The 23,067-nt window shown below is 40.5% G+C and overlaps 1 protein-coding gene across 4 annotated transcripts in view; it reads right to left on the bottom strand.

The window, feature by feature from the left end:
- LOC134577212 (serine/threonine-protein kinase BRSK2-like) overlaps positions 1–21,722 on the bottom strand; it is a 235,573-nt gene extending 213,851 nt beyond the window's left edge. For all 4 annotated transcript variants that reach the window (XM_063435884.1, XM_063435885.1, XM_063435887.1 and 1 more), the window contains exon 1: positions 21,166–21,722. In XM_063435884.1, coding sequence (XP_063291954.1) covers positions 21,166–21,274 — 109 coding nt within the window. In that variant the 5' untranslated portion in view covers positions 21,275–21,722. The remainder of the gene's footprint in view (positions 1–21,165) is intronic.
- Positions 21,723–23,067: the final 1,345 nt, after the last annotated feature.

The raw sequence follows: 23,067 nt of genomic DNA, 5'->3' as shown, positions 1-23,067 counted from the left end.
TTGGGTCACGTGAAAGAAAACAGCTTCATAACACACACTTTTTTAATGCAGGGAAGGCTGACCATCTGCTGACCTGTAGCTTGCTTTTTACTGTCTCCACAGTCCATAAAAAAAAACAGATTAATTGGCACAGCTACCAGCTGAGCTCTCTGCAGTACCCCTGTCTTAATTCTCCGTCTGGAGATCGAAAACACAACCTTCACATTTCTCTTAGACAACTTTATTTTTCTCCCTGGGAATAGTTATTCTAAACCATCCGGAGGTCTCCCCAACTTTGCTGCCATGATTTGTGAGCCTTGTGGGTCTCACGCCAAGAAAATCTACTGTGGCTTTTATCCTTCATACAGGAGCTGCTTTTTCAGCACCAGCCTGCTGTCCATCACATCCAAAATTATCACTTTCTTTTATTTATTAATATTTATTTTGTTCACATTTGTATGCACTCTGAATTTATTACATACATATTTATATACTGTATGATACATAATGCACCTCGATCCAATTACATCTATCCATGTTTTTTTTCTTTTGTTAATGCTATGAAATAGCTTATTAAAGGAACACTATAGTCACCTAAATTACTTTAGCTAAATAAAGCAGTTTTAGTGTATAGATCAGTGGTAGTCAACCTTTTTTTACCTACCGCCCACTAATGCATCTTTTTGGTTGAAAAAAAATTCCTTACCGCCCACCAGTTTTCGCACAAATGCAGAATATTTTTTAGAAAGGAGGGTGTTTTACAAAAAATAAATGTACGTACATTTATCTTTTTATTTCTACTTAATGCAGGTTTATAAGGTTTTTAACTTTATAAAGTTTAATGAGAAAACAATAAAGTAAATTGAAATTACCTTTACTAGTGATTAATGAGATCCTTGAGGTTGATGCTGCGAGACTAAATATTTGATATCTGGTTCGATTTTCGTAAGGAACAAACGAAGGTCTCTTTCAGTGATATTCAGACGACTTCTCTGTTTGCGCATAATATGATTTCTCATCTGTGCGTCAGCTCATCTCCTCTCCCTCCTCAATTCCCCTCCCCACCTTTTTTTTCCCTTTTTTCTATTTTTTAACCTTCCTTGTAGCAATGCCCAGTAGGAAGGCTGAGCTAGGTAGCCCACTTACTATATAGTCCACTATAACAGACAGACACACGTACAAGACACACGTACAAGACACACGTACAAGACACACGTACAAGACACACATACAGACACACGTACAAGACACACATACAGACACACGTACAAGACACACATACAGACACACGTACAAGACACACATACAGACACACGTACAAGACACACGTACAAGACACACATACAGATACACATACAGACACATACAGACACACATACAGACACACACACGACACATACATACACACACACACACACACGACACATACATACACATACACACACACACGACACATACAGACACACATACAGACACACATACACAAATACAGACACATAGATACACACACACGACACATACATACACACACCCACGACACATACATACACACACACACGGACACACACACATACGGACATACACACACACATACGGACACACACACACGACACATACAGACACACACACACGGCACATACAGACACACACACAACACACACATACATACACACATACATACATACACACATACATACACACACACACGACACATACAGGAACACAGACAGACACACATACACACAAGACACATACATACCAACAGACAGTCACACATACATACACACACACACAAATATACAGACACACACACACACACACACAAGACATACATACAAACACACAAACACACACACACATTATATTTAAGTCACCCTCCTGTTTCCTACCTTTTAGATTCAGGAGGGTGACTTTCCCTGGGGTCCAGTGGTGGCTCAGGTGGATGGGAGTCAGAGTTCCCACTCTGACTCCCTGGTCTTCCTCCCGCGCGGCTCTCAGTGTTAGCTGGGAGGAGTGACCGGGGAATCACTTCCTCCCAGCTCTGCGATGTCATCACAGGGGGCCCAGTCGCGCAGTTTAAGCGCCCAGCGCTGACCGGGCCCCCTCACAATCCACATCCATCGGGTGGCCCTGACAGCATGGGCCACCCGATGGACCCCTCCATATGCAGCCCCGGCGGTTTGCCGCGCGGGCCGGGGCCGCAAATTGTCACGGCGGTACCCAGTCACAGTAGTACCGCCGGCTCGCACCCGCCCGCCCGTCCGCCCGGTCGTCAAAACCTGGAAATCCCTACCGCCCACCTGAAATCCTAAAACGCCCACTAGTGGGCGGTAGGGACCAGGTTGACGACCCATGGTATAGATCATTCCCCTGCAATTTCACTGCTCAATTCACTGTCATTTGGGAGTTAAATCACTTTGTTTCTGTTTATGCAGCCCTAGCCACACCTCCCCTGGCTATGATTGACAGAGCCTGCATGAAAAAAAAACTGGTTTCACTTTCAAACAGATGTAATTTACCTTAAATAATTGTATCTCAATCTCTAAATTGAACTTTAAGCACATACAGGAGGCTCTTGCAGGGTCTATCAAGCTATCAACATAGCAGGGGATAAGAAAATCTTAAACAGAACTTGCAATAAAGAAAGACTAAATAGGAAGTGTTTATGGAAGGCTGTGCAAGTCACATGCAGGGAGGTGTGACTAGGGTTCATAAACAAAGGGATTTAACTCCTAAATGGCAGAGGATTGAGCAGTGAGGCTGCAGGGGCATGTTCTATACACCAAAACTGCTTCATTAAGCTAAAGTTGTTCAGGTGACTATAGTGTCCCTTTAACTAAGTGTTGTAGTCGCTAAAATGTAATTCCTAAACTTACAATGAACTACAACACCCATGGTGCTTAGCTAGCTTGTAGGTCTACAACAGTTGGGAATCTACCTTAAAGGGGAGCTTAACAAATACATACTGGAAGGCAAGCTGACATTTTCGGGGAGATTTATCCTATCAGTGTTAGGACTGTTCTGAAGAGTGGTGCTAATATGTAAACTGGGAGGAAATATCAATGGAATGTACCTGCTAGATACACTGGTTTCTATGGTGATCGTCCTACTTTTAGCACTTTGCACCATTTTACCAAAAAACTTTCTAAAATCTCCACCAGTGGATTAAATCATGTATGTACCCATATTTTTTGCTGTGAGTGGCATATCAAAAGGTATCCTATTTAACTGTAGCTGGGGAGCCAGGGATTTGATTATAACACCTCAGAACCATGCAGGTCCAGCTGTTAAAGGAACACCATAGTGTCAGGAATACAAACGTGTATTCCTGACACTCCAGATTTAAAACTGCTTTTTAGATGTCCGGCCCCACTTGCCCCTTCATTATAGGTATATAGGTGTCTCTAGGTTGTAATGTCAACACTGCCTTTTCTGGAAAAAAAAAAAAGGAAGTGTTTACATTAAAAGTCCTGCAGGGACTCACTATAGACGCCAGAACAACTGCATTAAGCTGTAGTTGTTCTGGTGACTATAGTGTCCCTTTAAGTTATAATGTTTAAAATACATGTGTGAAGATACATATCTCTGAGCAAAATGAATGTCATGGATGTGCAAATGTAATGCATATATAGTAAATACAATGTGTGTGTGTGTATGTGTGTGTGTGTGTCATGTAGTACAAATGTATTGCATGTGATGGATATGTGCAATATTTGTGTATTTCTATTCTAAGGTCAGGGCTAGTAAGATGGTGCATCGGCAGCTATGGGGGACTCTCTGGAGGTGGCATGGAAAAATCCAGCAATCAAAGCATGTATGTTACAGAGAAAAGATGCTATCTTCATTAACATACTTGTGGGACTACACCTCTGCCTGCTAACACAGAGATATCTGGCATTCAATGTTAAGGGGTCACTAAACACAGAAGAATGCAAATTGTTTTCTAAATGAACCATGAACCACAGAAATCTGACACTACATGTACAGCATAATACTACTGATAAAAACGGTGTATTGGAGCAATTAGCTCCCATGATTCTTGACATTATACCCCTTATACTAAAATATAGATTCTCAGCTGGAACTACAACCACCATAATGCTCTGACAGCATTAATGTAAACAGAGCATCATGGGAGTTGTAGTTTTGCAACAACCTGGGCAGCACTGTATTACATGATTCCCATTTTGGAACACTATTACATTAAATTAGCAACTGTATATGAAGCTTCCACACAAGGCAAATAAATAGGAACAAAACAAATCAATGTTGCCTTTCTGATTTGTGAAGATTTACATTTTGATATCTGATATTATTTTTATTTTTTTATTTTAAATAACACTGCTTAACTGCTCAGAGCTGCAACATTCAAAGTTTATGTTACAATCAGTTATTAATGGCCATTATTCCTTAAAAACAGTTGTTGCCCTTTTGGTGACTTTGACATCACCTCCAACGATTGTAAAGCCGAGCTGCAGATCTCCTCGATGAGAAAGAGCCTTTTTAAATAATTAAAATATCATAAAATGCTTAACCAGAACCTCTGATTTCATAAATAATGGGTGCAGTGACCAGTACAAAATCCACCACAATAATGAAATGAAAACCCTCCAGATAGGACCTAGATAGAGCACATGCACAATAAAATTAAACAAACGCGCACACACACGTAGTGTATCAGTCGCACTACAGTGATAACTATAAACCATGTTAAACCTAATTGGAACTAATAATTAAATCAAGCTCAAACACAAAGGTTCTAATTCTTTCTCTAGATGTTAAAGGACCACTATAGTGCCAGGAAAACATACTCGTTTTCCTGGCACTATAGTGCCCTGAGGGTGCCCCCACCCTCAGGGACCCCCTCCCGCCGGGCTCTGGGGAGAGTAAAGGGTTAAAACTTATCTTTATTCCAGCTCTCCTCCTCCTCTCCGCCTCCGATCCTCCCTTTCGGCTGAATGCGCATGCGCGGCAAGAGCTGCGCGCGCATTCAGCCGGTCTCATAGGAAAGCATTTACAATGCTTTCCTATGGAAGCTTGCATGCTCTCACTGTGATTTTCACAGTGAGAATCACGCAAGCGCCTCTAGCGGCTGTCAGTGAGACAGCCACTAGAGGATTTGGAGGCTGGATTAATCCTATTATAAACATAGCAGTTTCTCTGAAACTGCTATGTTTATAAAAAAAAGGGTTAATCCTAGAGGGACCTGGCACCCAAACCACTTCATTAAGCTGAAGTGGTCTGGGTGCCTAGAGTGGTCCTTTAATCAATTGTAGAAAGAGGAACATATATAGGCTATAGTTTAAACATAATAAAAGCACTTTGGTAAATATTTAGTGTGGCAAACGTGCCTATGCCACGAGCACCTGGAGGAGCCTGCTAGCTAGCCTCCTGCCCAAGGCCATATACAAAGACCCTGTTCGGGAGTTGAACCTCCCCAGCCACTATTATACAAAGACCCTGTTCGGGAGTTAAACCTCCCCAGCCACTATTAGTAGATAGATTGCCCTGTGTGCCCCTGGTTCAGCACTTCCCCTTCATGTGAATGGAACCAAATGGGTTCCCGGTTACCTCTGCGAGACTTACCCGCGAATGTTATGGAACTGTTTTCGGCATGAGGTAACCGTAACAACTTGGTTCATGGTTTTGAACCACTTTGAAATCCGTCAGATGAGCGCTTTTTGGAGGGAAGGTGCCTGAGACTAAGGGGAACAAACGCTACCAGAGACCCAGGCGGAGCATCCCATATTGCGGCCGAAAGGAGCTCCCGAAAGTTGACCGGCAAAAGCACCAAACGCCCTGGAACAATTTTGGGCATAGGACCACGTGTGAGGCGGGTCAGAACAGTGGTGTTCCCTACACTGCATGGATCTGAGCGCTATTTGGAGAGCTTGGGCGCTCAGATCAGGGCCATTTGGGGATTTATTATTTGTGAGGTTATTGTATATTTTTATGATGTTTTGGGGTATTTTTATGTTTAATATTTTTATGTTTGCCTCTCTGTTCCTGGGAGATCATTAGCTTACTGGTCTTTAACTCAATTATCTCAGAGGCACAGAGATCTTTACCGAGAGGCTTGATTGTATTGTGTGGAGATCCCCTGCCGGGGGTTGTGTATATAAACAGGCAACTTGGCCATAATAAAACCAGTTCCTTTACACTCTTCACTAAGTCTGGGTTAGTGTTTTAGTGGATCAGCTATACTCTCTGCAGGAGAGCATACTGACTTGATGACATAATGACCCAGGACCCTGTTCCACGGCAGGAAGCAACGGAGAGACCCCAGCCAAGCTGCGGCAGCTAGGGGCTGAAGTACTCCTGTGTCCCAGAGGAGAGCTAGGAAGGGAACTTGACGGAGGTATCCAGTTGGGGTGCCAGGCATTCCGTCACATTTAGTGATACCAAAATGAAAAATGTGTGAAACAAATGGTTTGAAAATAAATATCTTATGAAAAGGCTACTCCAAGTACCATAATCACTACAGTCCGCTGAAGCCGTTGGGGCAGACATTTTTTTTTAAAGAGGTCTGCCCTCTTATCTGGTTACCACCAGGCGAGGACGGTCTTCTAATGGACGGTGACATGCATGAGGCATTGCTGCAGAATCTCGTTGAACATTCTATGGTCGGGAGAGTCATCTGAATGCTCTCAGTCAACAAATTACATGCTGAGTATGAAAATAAGTATGGGATTGAAATTAGCCAAAATTTGTTCTGGTGCTTGGATTAACCCCTTCTATTTCTGTTATATGAGAATTATTTAGTGAAAACATGTTCTTCTGCAAGTACGTAACCTGCAAAATATGTATATACAGTGTAAAGAACAATGCATAATTATAGGCATATATTTTCTATTCTACATTCTCCATCTGTCCCTCCTACACAGAGTTCTGATTAATTACATAATAATAATGGAGTAGCAATTCAACTTAAACAAAAGTCAGGTCTTTATAAGTATGAGAGAAATGAGCAGATATCTATGTCACGCTAAATTTTAGTTCCTAAACCACCAAGAGTCCTTCCTCCAACACCCTCATAAATTATCATTGCATCATCACCTAATGGCTGTGTTTGTTGAGAAACTGGGTATAGGTGGGATATGGTTTATTGAATTAATAGTTACTATCGCTAGACTATACAGGGTTATTCACTAAAAGGACACTGTAAATGTATTAACCGAGACCATCGGTATCCTTTGTAGTTTTGGTTGTTGGGGTATGTGGGTTATGAATCGTTCAGTTGTTCATATCTGAGTCTTTGAATGAAAGTGCTAGGAGCACACTCTAGAATGCAGTTTACTACGTGTCCCATTTGTGGGCTAGTTTGGATGAGGTGGCCAGTAAATGCTCGTGCCTCCAGTCCTGTCTAAATTCTGGGTTGCAAGTCAGGGGGCAGAGGGGAGAAGAGAAAGAGGAGAATTCCATCTTCAATGCCAATGTGTGCCATTTACAGAGGGTGGAGCACACAAAGAGCAAGTGATTTGCCAGTTTCCTGCTTGTTGCAGAATCCATCCGTGGTAAGTCCAAAGTGATCTATTCACCTCATCTATTTGAATTTCTTTCCACATTTTGTGGACACCCTCCTTTGCCCATTTCACCACTCTCTGTAAGTTTGAGGATTGATAATAAAGTTGCAGGTCGGGCACCGCCAGTCACTCCTCCATCTTAGGAATTGTCAGGACCTGAAAATTCAGCTCTGGATTCCTGAAGCCCCTTATATATCTAATCAATATGGATTGAAGGGATGCATAGGATGTGGGTGAGATTTATGAGGAGTATTCTAAATAGGTAGAGGATGCATGGTGTATCGGCCACCTTGAGGGTGGTGGATCCCACCAGGTACCTCCAATGCCATCATGATTCTGTCTGACTGACTGAAGAAATGGTTCTAGGAAGAGCAGCGGCAAGTGAAGGCAGTCTTTTCTGGTGCCATTGTGTATGATGAACGGGTCTGTAAAAGCCCCATTAATGAAGACCCTAGCCGTTGGGGTAATATATATGGCGCATATCAAGGCGAGCATCTTTGGGCCCAATACCATAATTTGTAGCGTAAAATCCCATTTCACCCAATCAAAGGCCTTCTCCGCATCTATGGACAACAGAAGATTTCCCTTTTTTAATTTCTGAGCTTGGTGGATCAAGGCAACCATCAAGCCTGTCTATGCGGAATAAAGCTCACCTGATCAGTATGTATTAGGGTGGAATGGTATGGTAGCAATCTGCTGGGATGATCTTAGCGAATTGTTTCAGGTCACAATTTAGGAGGGACAGAAGCCTGTAAATAGCACACTGCTCCAAGTCCTTGCATGTTTGAGTATGATAAATATGCTGCTGCGAGAGTCTGGGAAGGGATGGCCTGGCCTTGATGAATGGAGTTATAAGCTGTCAGAAAGTGCGGGTATAGAGTGTTCGGGATATTGTTTGTAGGAATGGATGGGGAGTCTGTCGGGGCCCATTTCTGCAGCCTTCACGGCCTTCACGGCACTAGATAGCACTGCCACCATCAGACGTTGGCCTCTAGGTAGTCTTGAATGGCTGTCTCCAGTCTAGGTGAGGAGGGCAAATAATTCTGTAAAGACTATGGACTCTCACAGCACTTGGGGACCACCTGGGCTATTTTGTCTGGCATGTGCTGTATGTTTCCAGCCGATTCCCCTTACATGGGCGAGACATATCTGAGCTCGCTTTTTATTGATCATGGGGGCAAACAGCTTACCACACTTATTGCTATTTATATGAAAATAAACTTTTGTGTGAGGGATCTTTGTAACTGTTTAGATGTTTTGCCTCTCTTTTCGGTCAATTCCAGGAAGGTGGTCAAGTCTTGGGAAAGTTTGTGGTTGGTTTCTAGTGTGCGAATTTCCGCTGTGAGTGTGAGTATATTTGCTTCCCTGACCCTCTAGAATGCTGTTACCTTTGCCATGAAAAACACCCATATTGTACATTTGTGAGCTTTCCAAACCATGACGGGTGGAGTATCCCCAATCGCATTTTCCTAAAAGTAGTGTGTCAGGTTTGTCAAAGGGTCTTGAGTGAAAAGTGCATCTGTCAACTGAGCTTCCGATTGTTTGTCTTGGGCCTAAATAGGAAGGACGTCAGGCTCATTGTGAGAGGGGTGTGGTCAGACCATGTCATAGTATCCAGCTTGACGTTAGGAATTAGTGCAGCAAGAAGATATAATTGATATGGGAATAGCTAGCATGTGGTATGAGTAATCACTCTAATTTGGGTGCATATTACACCAACAAAGTCAGACGATGAGAGTGGATTAGGTTCTGGATCGCCATGAGGACATGACTAGGGGTTGCAGAGGTGCCCAGTAAGGTATAATCTACCTGTGGGTGTAGAGCGATATTAAAATTGCCCCCCCAATATCAAACTGCATTCTGTAAAAGCCATTAGGGTTGTGGTCGACAGGAATTTGTCCTGCCTTGAGTTCTAAGTGTATTTTTTCCAGTGTGTATGTCTGCCACAATATGCTTCCCTTGATGAAAATATATCAACCCTCCTAACCCGCCAGTGTGCTACCCAGTTGCAACAGTATCGACTTATGAATGAGAATTGCCTTTGGATTTACACTCTGGGTTGTTTTTGTATAGTTTTATGCATAGATGTGGTTAGTCAGCTTAGATGCATTATCGTCCCTGAAGTGTGTTTTCTGTATTTATAAATGATGTGTGCCTATTGTGTTTTCAAGTGCAGTAGAGTGTTTTTCAGGGGTGTTGAGACCCTTAGTGTTAGCATAGGAACTTAAGGGCCAATGGGGATATGTGTGGTGCAATGCGACTTGGTAGTCAGTGAGATTTAGTGATTCAGGTCCTGGGGAGAAGATGAGGTCCTGGGTCACCAGGTGTATCAGATAAGTGGGTCAACAGACAGTGACGGGAAAAGTACTAGTTAACAGACAGGTTTCCCAGGTTGTGTCAACGCCTACATCAGGAAAAAGAAACAATTGTAAAACAAGAGGCCCCCCTTGGAATTAAATGATTGGCGCCGAACTGGGTGCCCATGTAGAACATCTGGTATTCAGTGCTGCGACCTGCAGCTGAAACTCCTTTATGGAGTCAACATTCCTTTCGATGGATTGAGAACACAGTGGCATTTGGACCAGAGGCAGAAACAATTTAGATATCTGTTGAAGACTAGACATGGCAGCCTTGAGCCTCAGACAAACATATACATTAGGTAACAAGAATTAAAGTCCCCTTTGCCAGTAGTACCCATGTCTGCCGGTGGAGATAAAGAAGGTGGGCATGTAGATGTGGCCCCTTTGGGTGGCCAACATGAGCCACAGGCAGCACACAGACATTTTGGGCAGTGTATAGACTGCCAGACCTCTCCCCCTAGGCCCAAATGTAACCAAAGGGAGATGCTATGGAGGATTGGGCTATTGGTCAGTATAGTATTAGAGTTTGGCTTCCCCCCTTTCTCCCTGGACCTTCAAGAGATAGTGGGAAAGTGCAGTGAGAGGTAGTTGGCATGTATGATGCTAGGCCATTATGCTGTCAAATCGTGCGGTGGCAAGCCTTTACTGTCATAACAGTGTTTTTTATTGTTTTTATTGTTTGTCTTTTCTTTTGCAAAATTGGAATTACACAAGTGGAGGAAATTAAACATTGTATTGAGGAAACTACACCGTAAAAAATTGATTTAACGTTCATTAGCACAATTAGTACACCTACCTAAAGGTGTCCTTGTCACCCAAACATTTCACGAGAGAGACCATAATTGGGACCATTATGACCACATTTTGGAATCATAATGTGATTACAGCATGTATGGTGATTTTTTTCTAATGGGATTACGTCGTCACAATGTATTTTCTTCACTGTTCAAGCTATAACAATATGTTATAACTTTATTTCCAATAGTTTCTTGTTCAAACAGTATTTTCTGACGTGCAGCTCTCAAACTCTGTACCCCCACTCCTTACGTTCTATATCATACGAGACTTTTTTCTCTACCGCGCACATTACTAAAATGCAGAACTATTTCACCAATGAGCCTTAAAACAAAAACCACTGATTGAGAGGGAAAATCTGGAAGGAAACAAATATGTTAAAACAAATTCAAAAACGCATGATTGGTAAATGTGCCAAAATCACAGCCATTCATCAGAAAAGACACTGACGAATAATTAAAATTACATAGGACCCAGCAGTTGTATTAAAGTTAAACATGGATCTGGATACAAAACTATTTTAGTCAAACTATGTACTTTACATTCTTGGGGGGGGAGGCAAAAAAAATCACCGTATTTATATTGAATCCGTGCAGCTTTAAGACATTTGTAGCCTCACTGGTTTTAAGGTGGCTGTGACCTGATATACCCTATGGAAAATAAACTGGTGATTTCCTATACCACTAATGACCTGAGATGTTATTCTAGGTCTGAGAACATGATTAAAATACAAGCTTTGTTAGGGGGACTTTGTACCACTGTGTCACATTTTCTGTATTCTATTTGAGTATACCATAATTTTAAAAACTTTTGTGAATGCTGGTGTCCTTGTATCTTGACTACTACTTAGACCCCATGGTTTTCCCTTTGTTTATCTCTACATCTCCAGTGGAATCGGACAACAAAAAGTCACAGAAGCTGTTACCACCATCCCAGTGTTAACAGAGCAGCATTTGTGAATGTAATGTTTCTATACATATATCTCTTCAAATAGACAAACCGCAAATAACAGCTGATTGGATTCTGGGATAAAGGATCACAAAAGAACTCTGATTTAGAGCTTCATAAATGGATCCACTGTTAGCATAACAACAGACAGGCTTATAAAAAGATTTCCTTGGCTTTGTCTAATGTAGAATCACACCAGTTATGAATCCATGTGAAGATAGAGCAAAATGATGCCTTTCACCCAGAGCAATGGTCAACTTAAAGACTAATTTGACACATTTGAAAAGTACAGGACTATCAAGAATTGTGGAATAACCCCCATCTTGGTCACTTGATAATGTCGTGGAATATAACTTTATTGTATTCATGCAGTACACAGTTCTCTGCTGGACATTTCATGAGCATAAGATATGTCGAACCGGGGAAATAATGTTGCCCTTTTGATGGAAAATAAAAGCTTGTTCACCAAACTGAAGTACCGAGAATTCACAATTGTCCAGAAATAGTTGGCTTTGTGGAAATCCCTATACAGAGATACCCATGGGCTATATGAGGCATGTGCAAACATTTGTTTGAAACAATTTGTCAGAATATAATTACTGGTAAACATTGAACTAATTCATTCCAAATTGTTTTACCTGTAGTTTTACCTGCGTTGTCTATAGGTGTGATCAATTTAGAATCGATTTGGTATCAACAAACAGGATTTTTTTCAGATAAAGCACTTCAATCCATTTTACTGAACCAAAAATTGCCATTATTGGGACTATTTGTGAGACGTAATGTGCTTGGAGATAGGATGGATATAAGAAGTGACGCGTTCTTCGGGCTATAGTCTTTCTTTGCATTTGGAGGTTATGGTGGAAGCTTGTGGCTTAATTATAGATCCATAGCGCACGACTTGACTTGCACTAAGGAGACTTGAGGATTATAGCCCCTCCTTTAAACCGAAAGATCTATTTTGCTCCTATTCTCCCCACTGACATTTTAATGACAAGCAAATATACCAGTTTGAAATAACACGGACATATGCTAGCCATGCTAGCAGGATTACAAAATTCTCTACAATTACTATTGGGCTTCATGTGGCAAAAATAGTTAATTTGGGTTTTCCACAGCTTTGAGTGAGAGAGTGTGCAATAACCTGTTAACTAAAATTACAGAGGGAATAATATGACCATTTCAGAAAGTAGCAGGCGTTAATGACAGGGATCTTCTCACCTAGCCTCATAGGTTTCAAAGACCCAGGGGAACCATAAAGGCTTTTGTTTGAGCAGCTGGTGTTCTGCAATCAGGGGGGCACCAGATGATGACGGTTTTGCTTTTTTCATAAACTCCGTTGAGAGCTGATTCTTTCTAATCTGAGTCATTCACAGGCTGCTGGATAGATGTGTAATATATTAAAATATTTCATTAATACAAATGAGTAGACAGAGGACAATAGCAAAGATAATTATTTATCTAACATCAAATGTGGCTTAAATGGCTCGCTGACACGGCCTTAACCTTTAGCCCAACTGAAGAATAATCTAACTTTAAAAATCAAAAGGAAATCTACAGATAGGCTTGACATTGTTTTCAAATAATTCATTACCGTCACAAAATAATTAAATATGAAAATGTGTATATCGATTTTTTTTTCCTCAAATAAATAAATCAAGGCTAAAAATGACCAAATGAATCAACATACATAAGACACCAGTTAACATTTGAAATGCCTTAAAAGGTTACAATAGCCCTATTGAGAGGTGGGACCTTTCCGGCATAATATGTCCTCCCTCTCAATTTCCCGTATAACCTGAAAAAAAAAGGTTTTACTCACCTTGATTCCAGCGACAGGCAAAACTGCTCTTCTACGCCCCTCCAGACGTCACTGTGGCCACATACGGTCCAATCACAGGCTTCTCAAAGAAAAGCCTGTGATTGGATCAATTACTGTCTTGGAACACTTGCGCGTTCTCCACTCTGGCAAGGTGTGAGAGGCAGAGGGAGAGAGTGGGAAGTTTTTCGTTTTTTTTTTAAATAGTACCAATGTTGCAGGAAGGAGCATAATGTGGGAGGTAGGTGAAAGCTAGTTACACCTTGCAGACGCTCTGCCTCCAGGCTGAGGATTTTCCTGTCTGTTTGTCAGCGTGCTGTGCGCGCATACAGCAGACGTAATTTCTGCACAGAATTGACATTAGGCAATCCGGAACAGAGAATGTCAAGTGTGCTGGGAGTGCATCTAGCCCCCAGCACAAAATTAACAATATCGGAGTTTGTGCAGTTATTCAAGCAGAAACACTGTACATACTGACTCTTATCAACATGACCACTTCATATAACTAAAGTGGTCATGGTGGTTGGAGTAAAGCTTTAATGTGATGAATATGCTAAGAAATTAAAATATTGTTGTTGTCTACCATACATGATGTGCAATAAATCCCCTTTGGCCACTTAATGCCTGGTTTATGTATTTATTTAAACTGCACAAGAAATAGTGTGTGCCCCAAGACACCTAACCCAGCTTAAATTTATATTTTCTTAGCATTGCAACAATCACATCCTTTGTCCTTGGATTTCCATATTTCCAGTAGATGAGCATCATATTTTCTTTTTCTTTGAATTGACTTCTAAGAACATACACCCGCACTCTTTAGAGCAGGAACATATCTCACACTACTCGTCTGGACAAGGGAGAGCAAGGGGAATCACTTCATTCCATATCCTTTGCAAGAGCAATGTCACTGCAGATTTATCAACTCCTAGCTAACTATGGACGTGTTGGCATATATTGGTGGAAATGCCAAAATGTCCTTTCAAGAGAAGAAAATGTGTACTTAAGATATCATCTTTCTCAAGCTGTGTCAGACTCCATTTGGGGATATGTTTAAAGTGAAAAAGTAATTAAACTAGACTAATTTAAATGTTTTATATGACATTCCATATCAGCCAAAGGCTTCCTTGGCCAATATAGTGTGGCATTCACAGGGAGAAGCCGGGCGTCAGCCTCGAAGACCACGGTCCCTCTGGCCTTCTCAACTCCAGAAGAATGCAATGCCGTGATACTCTTCTTCCTCCTCCCTAGAGGCCAAACATACACATTTACATTACTAACGTAATAGTGTTCCTTTAATAAAAAAAAAAAAATCTGCATTTATGGGAGTACAGGTTAACAAAGTATGAGTCAGAATTAAGGGATGTATGGGGAAATTATCAAACCACTATGTTGGTCAAACCAGTGTCCATGCAAGAGTAAATTAATGTCTGACGCAATTTGGACTTGTAGATAGATGATACTTTTTCTCCACATGTGCTTGAAGACAGATAAGTCAAAAGAGTATGTGTGAAATGCTGTTTCCTGTTGGCAATATGGGTGCTATGCAGCATGGTAATGTGCTGATTTGACATTGTTACAGTGTTTAAAACAGTGTTTGGAACAGCGAGTGAGGCTGTGTCAACAAATTCACTATTACCATTATAATTCATATTGCTAAATTTGCAGGGGGAAGCTGAACGTGAAAATGTATTGTAACCTATAAGAGATAGAGAATGAAAAAAGCAATACTCTCTGCATCAATTTTCCTCCAAATTACCCTGGATATTACTCCCTGTGGTTCATTCAGGTCTCCCACATTATTTGTACAAAGAAGGTGGTTATGGGATGCTGGAAAATTCTGTACGCTAAAATAGGTTCCTGTTTTCAGTTTTACAGGTGCTACATTGTTCAATTTAGCAAAGCTGCTAAACTAATTAGCGCTAATGGAGAAAAACAAGTGAAATAATATTTTAATGCTGCTGTTCCAAATGTTTGCCTGAAAATTCCAAGTCGCCTAGTCAGTACAGACAAAACCGACATCATTAGCATCTAGGACTGGTCACATGATCAATAACTGTTTTCGGCATTAGTGTTAAATAAATAGCAACCTCAAACAATTGTTTGGCATCTCACAGTCCTTGTGTGTGTTGCAGCCTTCTATGCTCAGCTAGATTATCTTGCTGACTTAAAGGGACACTATAGTCACCAAAGCAACTTTAGCTGAATGAAGGGGTTTTGGTGTATAGATCATACCCCTGCAGTCTCACTGCTCAATTCTCTTCCGTTTAGGAGTTAAATCATTTGGTTTATGCAGCCCTAGTCACACCTCCATGCATGTAACCTGCACAATCTTCCTTAACACTTCCTGAAAAGAGTCATCTAATGTTTACACTTCATCTATTGCAAATGCTGTTTAACTTTGAAGTTCTTATCTCCTGCTCTGTTAATATCTTCCTAAACCATGCAGGAGCTTCATGTATATACTTAAAGTTCATTTTACAGAGCAGGAGATACAGACTTTTCAAGTAAGTTACATCCGATTGAAAATGAAAACAGTTTTCATGCAGGCTGTGTCAATCACGGCCAGGGGAGGTGTGGCTAGATTTGCATAAACGGAAACAAAAGTGATTTAATTCCGAAATGGCAGTGAAGTGAGCAGTGAAACTTCAGAGGCATGATCTATACACAAAACAGCTTCATTAGGCTAAAGTTCTTTTGGTGACTATAGCGTCCCTTTAAAACCGCAAATAAACTACAAATTGTAAAGCTGTTTATTGACAACTGGCGGTGTGGGCAGTCTGTCTGATATACTGTTAATATATTCTTCTATATTAAACAACACATATTGCACTTCTAGCCTTTCTTAATTAATTTATCTCTCTTTGTTTTTAGCAATATCATAGCATTTGAATATTTTGGCAGTCACTGTGTAATATCCCCAATACCATACTTTTACAGGTGCATAATGTATGACTCTACCATTTACAAGTTACCAGTTCTTTTTTAATTTAACAGTTTATTTGTTTTCAAAAGGTAATAAGAAACAAAGCAAAAAAAAAAGAATACAAAAAACAAAAAAGACAAAGACAAAAGAAAAGGAGTTACTTAACTTTCTGGTAAAATTACATAATCCATGTAATTTACGCCATTCAGTAATTAAGAGTTCAAACATATATTTTAAACTTTGGTGTTGGAGGACATGAAATGTATATATTTTCATACTTCAATATGATATCACATGGGACAACCAGTGTGTGACCTAAATTCAAGCCTTGCAAAGAAGACAACTTTGGTACATGTGGAGTATATCTTTGGACCTATACAAGCTAAAGATAAACAACATGCCAAATTCTGATACACAAATGGTTAACAATCTATAATGTCCAGTACAGACACCAAGACGTTGCTTATTAGAGATAGCTCCAAATACAGAACTAAAGGAACAAATTAATGGATATCACACCTAATTTACAATAAAAACAGGCAATAAGAGGTCATTTTGGGTAAAATTACTAAAGGTATACTTCAAACACTATGACCACTTGAAGTTGTCATGGTGTCAAAGCTGCACATACAGAGATTATCCCCTTTGCATGCGGAAAGGGGAATAATCTCCAGGTGTATCTGCACCGTCAGCAGTGTTACTGGGAATCATAAGCCAGCTCTGGACAAAATTCCAGTGCTATCTAATAGCAATTCTGTGCAAATTTGTCATCTGTCACTAGCAGGCACAGCATGCAGGTGGCAGAGAGTGAATGGTGGCAACTCCCCCACCACCCGTGCCGTCCATGTCATGCCTTCAGCCCACCCTCCCTCACTAGAAAGTGTTACTCTAACCAGTACCAGTGTTTTCTATACAAATGGGTTTTGGGTTGGAGTTATCTTGAAGGAATAACCCTCAGTAGTTCGTGGTAACAAACAGCACCTAGAAGGCCTCATATTTCACAAATTCCAGTCCAGAGTAACCATCAATCACATATTTAACACCATGAAGAACTTAAGGGTCTCTGAGCAGAATAGAATATAATATGAATTACACCATTGACAGGTTTAAAAAATGAGGCACTTTTAGGTCACGCTTTGATGGGAAGAGATAGGGAGCGTAAAAATGTACGAAAACTTGCTTGACCATCCAGGTTCTGTAGACTGCACAGCAAGTCCACACTACAGGCAAAAGGCCAGAAGGGTGAAATTGCGGAAGACCGAGTCTTCATGAGTATGGGAGACATATCCTTATGTTCTGAATAACAATGGATTAGAATAAAGGCACTCTAACACACATATTGAGTACCCGATCTATTCTGCATTCTGTTCGTTGGTGGTTGCGGTCCAAACTGTGTGGCACTGGGTGGGTGCTGAAGCAGTATGTTTCATTCTATTTTTGTAAAGTGGTTTAAGTATTTATCCTTATATTTTGACACAGCTACTGTTGTCTGTCTGAAGGAGAATCGATTGTTCCCACTGCCAACAAGTCTCTATCTGGGGTTCTGGCAGAAGACACCTGTCCATACCTCGAAGCCATCAAAATTGTGTTACTATCCTACAAATGAAGTTTGGCTTCTCCTTGTAACCAACAAGAGCTGCAGATAATATATCACCATTAGATCATGTATGAAGCACCAAAGTACCACACAACATTGTGCAGTGAGTCGATGTGCCATGAAGGTTGATTGATTTTTTCAGTTTGTTGATTATATAAATTGAAGTACTCTAGTACAAAAGTTGAGCATAACAACTGTACTAGATTTACTGAAAATGTTTGGGACCTAAGTCCTCATTTAATTCATTAGATTGAGTCCTGAAATATGCTTGTATGAACTGAAGAACATCTGAACAGGGTGACAAGCAAATTATCACTACTCTACTGAGGTATTTTGTAATGGGCAATCGGTTCAAAAAGTATTTTTGTGTATACTAGTTAATCCAGTAGTCAAAACAGTGCCAGAAATGTAATTAGTATTCAGACACTAATTAAATCTAAATTATATGAGTAAACAAATATGAGAGCTATGTGCAATGGAGGATGGGTATAGCAGTATTGAGTTATGGAATAAAACAGAGTTATTTAATTGTTTTATTTAAATTTAAAGAAAAATTGTGAATGTGATACTTTTTCTTGTCTTTATATACATAGAAATTCGAGCAGTTGCATACTTATACACAAACAGAAATGGGTTCATGAACATTAATATATCATACAAGGTCTGCCTTTTATGAATCGTTGGTGGGAGGCCTCTGCAGGCTGTCTTAACAGTTCATTTGGGAAGATTAACCTGTTTGGAGGATTGCAGAAATGTCCATTTATTAGTGTGACCTTCTTCCCCAGGGTCATATAGATTTCAACTCGTATCCTTCTGCATCGAACCCTGACCTAAAATGACCACCCTGTTGAAGTTTGCTAATGGGGTAATTTTCTCCAGATACATCAAGTCTGCAAAACCTCAACATTTAGTTGTCTTTCTCAGAAGGTCTTAACATAGCATGGGCTCTTGAACACCGTTAATTCCTCCATTTAGATTTGTGCCTGGTGCTTGTAACTGATGTGACCTCTGGTTGCACTTTCCGTCAGGTCTATATTATGTGTTATCACTTCATTCTTTCCTTAAGGCCGGTATTTGAATTTAAATATAAGGACATCCTTCCTAATGTCTGTACCTGGGAGAACATTTGGTGACTCCCATCTCGTCTATCTCAATCTCAAACGACCTTTAACATAACCCAGTCTAGGCCTCGGATCCACCTGCCATTGAACTAGCTGTCCACTTTACAAGGATTGTTTGTATTTTGGGTGCCTCTGCTTATCCCATGTAATATCCTTTTGAAGTGTGCACTTGAAAGTATAAGCATCCCACCTGTGTGTTTTCTGCTGAAGATTGAGCGTGTGTGATTAGAAATGTGCCCTCGACTTGTACGTTAGTCCTATCCTGCTGAGCCTGCCCATAAGTGCCTTACCCAGCAAGCGTGTACTGCAATACAGCAAGCAATCCTTCAACTCCTTAACAGCATCCCACCCATTCCACGGACAATGTTCCTAATTACCCAGAATCTTATTTTATATTTTTTGTTTATTTTTTTTATTAAAAAATAAATTAAAAAAACACAAGATGAGGGTACTGAATTTTTTAATGCACTCACTAATTATTGGAAAAAATATATAACATCCACAAACCCGAATGAATCTCTCCTTTAAAATCCTGCAGCACCAAAAAAAAAAAAAAGACTTATTTTACGTCAGATGTTCCTCTATAGAATAACAGAGCCTCTCTGTAAGGGAAACCTGAAAGTCAAGCTATTGGGGTGGGGGGTTAAGGTTGTTTTACTGAGATGCTGATCATTGGAAATTATGAGATGTCAACTGAGCGGGGGGGCTAAAGGAAAAGCACGATTTGTGTCAAACAGGAGCTCTTTATCATATCTGATCATTTCATCAGAGATATCTATATAAAACAAGTTGGTATTGCAGAGAGAGACAGAAGCATAATGCAGGTCCCCAGAGAAAAACACTCTTCTATAATGCAGATCCCTAGAGCGGAAAGCCTGATATATATATCTATAATGTAGGTCCATACAGCTACAATTCCATAAATAATGCATGCAACTGTAGAAGCATAGCACTATATAATAAACGTGGGCCATGTAAAAGGGCGCACCAGAAAGAAAAATTTAAAAATAAAAAAAATGTATGTCTCAAAATGAAAAACATTTAGCATTTTTTACACAAGAAAATTCCATTTCATCGTTTTACATTTATTGCCAGTATTCATATTTTACACACATATGCAGTTTGCAATAATAATTTATACAGTTCTAAAAGCAATGTTATGGAACTCCACAATGCTAATATGTGGGTATTATAGGTTTTTGAAAACACGCTAGGTTAAGAGAATAATCCCACAAATTACATTAAGAGGCATCCCAGTGCAGAGAAGGTTTTCATCAGCAAATAGAGCCTTGACATCACAAAATTGGAAATGTACATCACAGATTAACACCATTACATCAAAGGACTGAACCTTTCATCAAAAAAAAAAAAAAGCATGCCACAACAAAAAATATAAAAAATCATTAAATACAATTAGAAAATCCCTGAGAATTGAAATCACAGCTCAGAATGATGAAGAATAAAATCTTAAAGTCACAGAGTTGGGGTTTTCAATCACAGAATCATTTCATTCTGAGAGCAGAACCTTTGCAATCACAATATTATGTAGGTAGTAGCTAGCACAGAACCAGAACTTCTACATCACATAACTGCATCCTGACATCAGTGGAAGATTATAAAGCTTAGTAAAGAACCAAGAACGCATATCTAGAGGCTTTTTAATGAAGGACCTCACTGCAAGGTGTCTAATGTGATGAATAACTTCAGATCAGCACAAAGTGAAACACACAGGGTTGAAAAAAAAAAAGATTTTTAGACTCAGGCATGTAGGACCCATGATATTAGGAACCATGCAACATTCTAGATTTAAAAAAAAAAAAAAAAAAAAGAACAGAACACACTAATACAATGTTTATAATAACACATGCACACATGAGACCCTTTTAAGAATAATTTCCCAAGGTTTCCCAGAATTGCCTCATCTACCAGCAATATTGCATCCCAACCAAGGGATGGGTTTTCTCCACCCTAAAAAAAAAACTTACAATATCTCAGATCATTTACCTACATTGTATCTCACGGAAAAGCAATGACATGCAAAGATTTAAATGCAATCACAGATCACAAAACAAGCCAGGACTGTAAGAGATATAGGCCCACCTGTCTGTCCTTTGCCAAGGGTTTTCTCCAGCCTGTAGGGTCCAACATACTGGGCATGTTGCTGCTGCTGGTAAGGATGAATTCCACCTGCCTCCTTGCCACTTGACATGGTGCCTACCTTTGTTTTTTTCCCCTTTTTTTAAAAAAAGGCCTGTCCTTTCCTCCCAGGTTAGAACAATAGAAAAGGAGGAGAGAGAAATAGACAGTGGACTGATTGTCTTCTCCTGTGCTCCTAGTCTCAGTCCTTGTAGATTCCCAAGTTGGATTTATTTTTTTCTCCCCTTGTAATTCTTTTACCATAGGGTTGATATATATTTTTTTTGTTAATGGGGGGGTGCAAGGGGGAAATTGATCTGTGTTCCTCTTTGCTGATGCATCCAAGGGGGAGGGGGAGTGGGGAGAGAGAGAGGAAGGGGGAGGGTGCAGGGAATGCTACACTCCTGGTACCAGCATCATCAGGAGGGATGCAGCCCTTGGATACAACTGGATGCAGATCAGATCTTGATGCTATTGCTGCTGCTGTTTCAGCTGATGTATGCTTGCCCCCCTCCTCACAGGCTTTTCTTCTGTAATCTCTCTCCCTCTCTCTCTCTCTCTGCTACCTCCTCTGCAATGTGCAGGCTTCACTCTCCCTCTCTCCTTACATCAGCATCCGGGGATTCAGTGACAGTCACAATCAGTTTAACTATTTCCTGCTCAGATTTTCATCCACTCATCAACCCCACCTCCACTCACATGCACTGCCTGCACACAGACACACACACACTGCCTGCATCCTTGTGAGGAGGCACCAGCTGGAGGGCACACAACAGCCTGTACTGTGGAAAAAAAAAAAAAAACAATGACAATATGGGGGAGGGACAAAGACCTCTCAAATTAGTTTAGGTTATTAGCCATTTACAATCAGTTCTGACTCCCTAAAGGCAGAGGAGGATGGCTAGTAAAAGAGAGAGAGATGGGAAATGTGTGATTGAGGATCCTTAAACAGTACATGTATGGACCAAACAGGTCCTTTCATCATGTTGCTAAAAAAAAAAAAAAAATAGCCTATATAACCCCTAAACAGAGTTCCACATCAAGTTTTATTTTTAGTGATTGTGAATGTTGGTAATTATCGTTAATTGCTTTGTTTGGCCTTAAGGAATTAAACTAAACATAACTGTGTTTAAAAAATATTTATTTTAAAAGATAATTTGGGCAATATGCTGTGTACCTCTCTAAACAAAGGTAAGTTGATCATTCTGATGGAACTTATATTTCACTTTTGAAGAGGGTCCTATAAATGAGAGTGCAGGGCCGGTGCAAGGATTTTTGCCGCCCTAGGCAAACAAAAATTTGCCCCCTCTCCTCACCCCATATGTTATGCCCACCATGTGACATCACAATGCCCCACCCATATGATCTGCCATATGGGCCAACACCAGTTCTGCACAAAGTGTCTTTTATCTGAAAAGGCAGTGTGTTTACTTTAAAAAGCCTACAGACAGAGGGTATAGACACTAGAACCACTACATTAAGCTGTAGTGGTTCTGGTGACGATAGTGGCCCTTAAATGTGAGGTAAATTATAGATTAGTGCCACTAATATATTGAATTGCCTACTTACCACCACATGAGGATGAGGATGGGCTTAGGCTGCAGTCTGGCTCCACAGGTCTGGTGTAGAACACGCTCTCTGGAGACTGCTTGTAACAGTGCTCACAACAATTAACAAACAGGAAGCAGCTCCATTTTGGGGGGCCCCTTACACAGCACAAGGTCTGGGCCCCCAGGGCCTGACCGTGAGTATGCCTATAAGTCCACCTACATGGCCCACTCATAAGTTCGCTCACAGGGAGTGGAGTGTATGTGTGTAGGGGATGTGTTATGTGTTATTGTAGAGGATGTAATGTGTGTGTGTTCT

This window comes from Pelobates fuscus, chromosome 11, assembly GCF_036172605.1.
Source record: "Pelobates fuscus isolate aPelFus1 chromosome 11, aPelFus1.pri, whole genome shotgun sequence".
Taxonomy (NCBI): Eukaryota; Metazoa; Chordata; class Amphibia; order Anura; family Pelobatidae; genus Pelobates; species Pelobates fuscus.
This window is presented reverse-complemented; position numbering and strand designations above follow the sequence as displayed.